At 42.7% G+C, this 6,381-nt stretch overlaps 1 protein-coding gene across 1 annotated transcript in view; it reads right to left on the bottom strand.

Moving 5' to 3' along the window:
- Window positions 1–1,344: 1,344 nt before the first annotated feature.
- The window catches only part of DBT (dihydrolipoamide branched chain transacylase E2), a 60,292-nt gene continuing 55,255 nt past the window's right edge, over window positions 1,345–6,381 (bottom strand). The window contains exons 9-10 of the mRNA XM_045292028.1: window positions 6,322–6,381; window positions 1,345–2,895 (exon numbers count right to left, since the gene is read on the bottom strand). Coding sequence (XP_045147963.1) covers window positions 2,728–2,895; window positions 6,322–6,381 — 228 coding nt within the window. The 3' untranslated portion in view covers window positions 1,345–2,727. The remainder of the gene's footprint in view (window positions 2,896–6,321) is intronic.

Below are 6,381 nucleotides of genomic sequence, written 5' to 3'. Positions count from 1 at the left end.
ACAGTACCTGTTTTTCTTCCTTCTTGCCCCTAATGACCACTAAAAACTTTGGTTTCCCGATATTTGCCTTTCCTGTCTTTTTATGTGAGGTCATACAATATTTGTCCTTTTTTACTTAAGTTATTTCACTCAGCGTTATGTCTTGAAGCTCCATCCATACTATAGCATGTGGTAAGACTTCATATTTCCTACTAGTTGAACAGTATTCCATTGTATGTCTTTACTACATTTTACTTATCCATTCATCCTTTGATGGACATTTCGGTTGTTTCCACCTTTTGGCTATTATGAATAGTTTGCAGTGGACATTGGGATTCTAACATGGGGATTGGTCAGCTTTGCCAGTGGACTGGGTATAGAGAGAGCCATCTCAGAGGCTCAGAGCCATCTCAGAGGTCAGAACCTCCTGACCATCAAGAGGAGTCACAGGCAGAGTAAACAAACCCTTTAAACCCAGAGATCCCTGCGCAGAGAAGCCAAGGTGACAGCAGAGGACTGGAACCAAGAGTAGGAAGCAGAGTTGGGGGCGTCCTGGTCCACGGAGTGAGTAAAAGTGAGTGCCTTCAGGCAAGAAGAAACTGGATTGCAAAGTGGGGTACCCTTTGGACATTTATCAGGGCTAAAGGAGTTTTGCAATATTTCTCCAAGCCAGGCAGTCGAGGGGCCCACATGGTTGAGAGGCTGAGGTCCAGGGACAGGTGTGCCTGGGGACATCGCTGCAAAGAGACACTGCAGATGAAAGAACTGTATTATTCTTAATATTTCCATCCTGATTTGTAACCTGTTAGCTTCTAACAAACCCCATAATCACGAGTAATGTTTGGGTGTTCTGTGTGAACCCAGCAGAGACGCAGAGGCCCGTGGAAGGGACTGTTGATATCAAAACAGGCAAACAAGGTTGGAGAGTGGAGGCATGTCGACCTTGTGTCTCAGAGAAACTGGTCCTGGGCTGATGTGAAACTGAATTTCCTTTCCCATTGTGTAGTCAGAGGGGGGTCAGGCATGGGCGCCACACTATTTTCACACTGATCAATAGAGAATTGGCTAAATTATGAAGCATTTCTCTTCTGACACTGCGCCCTCACCGAACATGATCAGTCGCCCTTACTGCATATGCCCTCGTAGCACCCTGTGTTTTTTCTACCTGTGTGTGTGTGATTAAATGTTCACTTTTATGACTATTTAAGTTCTCTCTTTCACTAGACTATAGCTTCAATGAAGCCATGAATACCATGAGACTGGGTAATGCGTGCCCCAAGCTTAGCTTACGGGTAGCACACAGTAGATCCTTAATAAGTCTTTGCATGTATGCTAAAACACATATAATGAAATGCTGGGCAGCCATTTACAATTATAATTTAGATTTATTTATTTATTGACATGTGAAGTGACCCATAATGTATTATTAAACTTTAAAAATTGAATTATAAAATAGTAGCTATTGTATGATCCATTATTATAAAAGGAATACCTGTATATACTGTTACATGGTTAAAATTTTAATAATGGTAGGATTATGAATGACTTATTCTTAGGAACTATTCCCTGGACTCTTCATTACTTTGGTAGGTATCCATTTTTTCCATTTTGAAGGGAATCAAATGGCTACCAAAATGATGTTGCTCTGTCTCAGCCCTTCACTTGAGCAACTAAACGTGGCATACAACACTTCTCTCGACAGCATTACACACAACTTGGGTTTCTCAATACAAACCAAAATGTGAGATTACACTCATTCTGACACTCTTTCTAACAGCTAGTCTCCAACAGAAACATCATTATGATACCTTTACTTGTGTTTCACATTTGTCATTTCATTTTTCTGTCCATGATACCCACTTAATGCTTCTCCCTCCCCTTCTTCCCCTCCCATTCAGGACCGAGAGGACAGGATCAGCCCCAATTTCTTACCTCTCTTATTTTTCACCTGAAGGCCAAGACATCTAGAAGGCAGAGATCGCTACATTTAAAGTACTTTACTTACACAAAGCAAATTTGCGAAAGTGACGTTTTCTCAACAAAACGCCAAAATACTACCAAAACTCTAAATGTTGAGCCATTTTAAACAAATACCTTTAATAGCTTTCGTGATTATAAAACTATAATTGGGCATTTTTATGACCACAGCTTATAATCCTCCTTTTAAAAGATGTTCATTTATATATATCAGACATCTACAGATGTAGAAAAAAGAATATACGCCTGGAGTCTTAAGGGACAGGTATAGAAAAAAGAATATACGCCTGGAGTCTTAAGGGACAGGTATAATTGCACTTATTTTACATCATATTTTGCATTATTGTGGGGCCATGGGAAACATTTTTGTATATATATTTCTTTTCCCAACTAAGAGTAGTTGAATGAGAGTTTTCCATAAGAGTCAGTTAAAAAGGCAATTTTCAAAAAAAGACCAGGGCAAACACTGTCTTTCAGTAACAGTAGTATGCTGTTCCTGTCAGCTTCAAGGCATTGACACAAAGACCTCGCATCATATTGTCACACTCTGACCTATGATAGGAAGGCCCAAGAGAACTATCACACCATTATTCATTTTCCATAAAAAGTCTAGCAGGACAGTGATAAACATTGTGCCTTAGAACCTTAATCATACGATACAAATCATTCATACTACCAAGCACGGTGAAGGACGTGGGCCGGCACAGCTGGGCTTTACATACGCATAATTCTCTGGAGGCGTTAACAAGTTCGAGGAGATCTTGTCCATTCTCATTTCAGGTCGAGGAGCATAAAAGCCGGGCTTTCTAAGTAGGATTTCCACAAGTTAGAGAAGCGGGACATTGTAGCACCATCGATGACTCTGTGATCCGCTGACCAGCTCACATTCACGATCTGGGCCTTGTACACTTCTCCTTTCTGGTTAAACCGGGGCAGGACCTGGAAATATGGCGAAGAATACAGAGTTAACCGTCACTTGTTTAACCTTCAAATTCTAGCACCAGCGGTGGCATACAGTCAGAGCAGTCTCCCTCCAGCCATGGGAGGGAGGAGCAACTAGATGCCACCTGAAAACGCTCACACTGTCCCCATCAGTTTTGCCTGTCCAAGGCTCAATCTTGCAGAACTTCTTCAAGTTACAATTCCCGGTCCCCTATACAATAGCCATACGTTCCTAATGTTCGACTGCAATCACTTAACAAACATTTATAAAATGCCTACTAGGTGCTAGGAATCTTCTAGACTTTGGGGCTAGACAAAACAAGGGCCCTGATCTTCTCATAGCTAACATTTCTACGACGAGAGACAATAAAGACAAATACGGTAAAAAGTGCAATGTTCCACATGGTAGAGACATATGGTAACAAGTGCAAAGAAAAGAAAAGCAGCCTGGGAAAGGGGCGGAGTGCCAACGGCAAGCAGAGTTCAGGAGCAGGTGCATTTTTGGCAGGTGCGCAGTGAGAGCAGGGAGGGCAGGTGTTATCTGGAGAAGGGGTGAGGGGTGGTGGTGACTGGAGCGCGTGGGGAGCTAACAGCACAGAGGGGCGAGTGCTGGGCGAGGAGGTTGGTCAGAGATGAGCGGGAGAGGCGTGACCATGGGCGCACCGTTAAAGTCAATGCTTCCACAGCAGTCTTTGGTAAAACACATTTACAAAATGTTTTTAATTCACTGCAGGCTATTTCTTTTAAAACACCTTAAAATAAATTTTTAAAAAGGAAAGAAAGAAATAGAGGAAGATATACAAAGTACAAGCCCTAGTGTCTCTTGTGACAGCACCGAGAGTGGGACGCCCAGGAGCTCATCTGGAAGCAGGAAACCAAGGATTGTCTTAAGAAAATGGCTGACAAGCCAGCCGTGGGAGCAACTGCCAGCTTCGAGGAAGCAAATGGAGACGCAGGAGATGAACACCCTGCCGACCAAAGGCACCACGAGCAGGGGAAGCCGAGTGAAACCGCCTGATCCTGGAGGCGTCTCCTACACGATGGGCACGAGCGACAAGCTGCACTGTGAACCCATCAGCCTCTGGGTCTCCGAAGGGATGACCAAACTCCAGTCTGCCCTGGGTTATTACAGAAAATGATTTGTAAAAAAATTAAAAATAAAAAAGAAAGAAAATGATTTGTATGGTGAATGAAAATAAAACACACCTTGTGGCAAAAAAAAACAAAAAAAAAAACAAGCCCAAATTTTTATTATAAGGTTCAACTGACGTGAAGTCACTCTGTCAAATTGCTATGAAAGTTTTTAAGCCCCCATTGTAAGTCTCGGGAACCACAGGAGCAGTTGATTCTGTCTATAGAGTCACTATGAGTCAGCATGGACCTGGTGGCTGTGCGATGCTCCACTTGTATTCTTCCTTGGGCCCCGACACCGCAGTGCCACACAGATCCTGCTCACGCTCTGGGCAGCACCAGCCATTGTGAGCACTGTGCCTTTTAGTCGGAGTGATATGTGAAGTCTTAAGACTTTTCTAGGAAGAGTGACCATTGACTAGGAAGGGAAAGGCAGGTTTGCGGGTGGGAAATGGTGAAGCAAGGTATTAATTTTAGATGTGTTAAAATTCAAGACACCCGTTAGGCATTCAAGCTGGAATAAGCTTTTGTATTTCAAAAGGGAAGTCAGATCTGAAGATATCAGCACATGAATGGCTCAGAGGGCAGTGGGCATAAAGAAAAGAGTCAGGACAGAGCCCTGGCACATGTTCAGGCTGTGTGGGCAAAGACCATAGAGGGGAATTGGCTGTGAGACCGGAAGAAAACAGGATGGTATGGGGTCATTCTGGAAGCCAGAAAGATGAAAGTGTGCTAAGGAGGCAATCAGAATGAATGAATGAATGACTATCTCAAGATTGGTTAGTAGGTCAAGGAAGATAAGAATCAGAATTGAGTAACACAGAGAGCGGTTACTCAGAGGTCCCTGGGAGGTTCAAATGGTTTACTCTCACTGCTAACCCAAACATTGGCTGTTTCAACCACCCAACAGTGCCTTGGGAGAAAGGATCACCTGAAGATTCAGCCAAGAGACTCACTCACTCTCATTTACTGACTCACTCTCTCACTGACTCAATCACTCACTCTCTCACCCTCTAATTCTCTCACTGTCACTCACTCTCATTCACTGACTCACTCTCACTCACTGACTCACTCTCTCATTCACTCACTCACTTGCTCGCTCTCTCATTTACTCACTCTCTCACTCTCTCACTCACCCACTCTCATTCACTCATTCGCTCACTCACTCACTCACTTTCTCACTCACTCACACACTCACTCTCTCATTCACTCACTCACCCACTCTCATTCACTCACTCACTCACTCACTCACACACTCATTCTCTCACTCACTCACTCTCTCTCACACTCTCTCATTCACTCACACACTCACTCTCTCACTCACTCTCACTCACTCACTCACTCATTATCTCACCCATTCACTCTCATTCACTCACTTACAAAAAAAGAAAAAAAAAGATTCAGCCAAGAAAACCCTAAGGAACAATGCACTCGGTGCCCAGTGATGTAAGGGGTCACCATGAGTCAGAATTGACTCAAGGGCAATAGGCTTGATTGGGAGTTTACTCAACAACAATTTAGCAACAAGGATAGAGAAAATGCAAAACAGCAAAAGAGACACGGCGAAACTGGAAAAAGGAATTAAACAGTTTGTCCCTTCCAAACAGGACAACACTGTCCCTTAGATTTATATGCTAAGAACTATGCCTCCCAGCTTGAAGATACCATGGGTAAAATGATTCTTAGGAATACATAACTAAAGACTTTAGAAGAAAAGTAAATCTCTTTACAGAAAAATAAGCAAACTTGGTCAAACAGGTGCTAAAACTAGGAAATTGTAGAGGAATTCTTAGGAGAATCAAATATTTAATTCTTGTTCACAGGATAATGAGTGATACAGTTACCATCCAGAGAAACTCCCAATTTGGAAAGACATTCGCATCTTTAACTAGCACACCCAGAGCTTCTGGAACAGATTAGAATGTGACAAAAATGCTCTAGAAAAAAGTGTCTCACTTGTTTACAAATAACAATTTGGATGGGATTCTTATTATTTTTTGGCATTCTGAAATAAAGATAATATTTTGACAGAAGCAAAGGAGCTGTACAAAGGGTTGTGGGGAAATGGGATGAAAAGATCATGAAATCTTCCCAAGAACGTTTTGCAGCACCCTTGAATTGTGCTTATAACCCACACTGGTGGATCTACACAAAGGAAACCCAGACCACCACCACAGAGGATGCCCAGGCATGGGATGGCAGGCCTAACGCTTTTTAGAGAAAGCCTCCACAGAGGTACCCTCCTGGGTTTACCTCTTTTCCAACTGTTTTCCAATTATTTATTAAACATACCTTAATTGCTCCAATAGCCCCAATTGCAACTTCAGGTGGCAATATCACTGGTTTGGCATA

This window comes from Echinops telfairi, unplaced genomic scaffold, assembly GCF_000313985.2.
Source record: "Echinops telfairi isolate 266 unplaced genomic scaffold, ASM31398v2 ScPeMD7_443;HRSCAF=831, whole genome shotgun sequence".
Taxonomy (NCBI): domain Eukaryota; kingdom Metazoa; phylum Chordata; class Mammalia; order Afrosoricida; family Tenrecidae; genus Echinops; species Echinops telfairi.
This window is presented reverse-complemented; position numbering and strand designations above follow the sequence as displayed.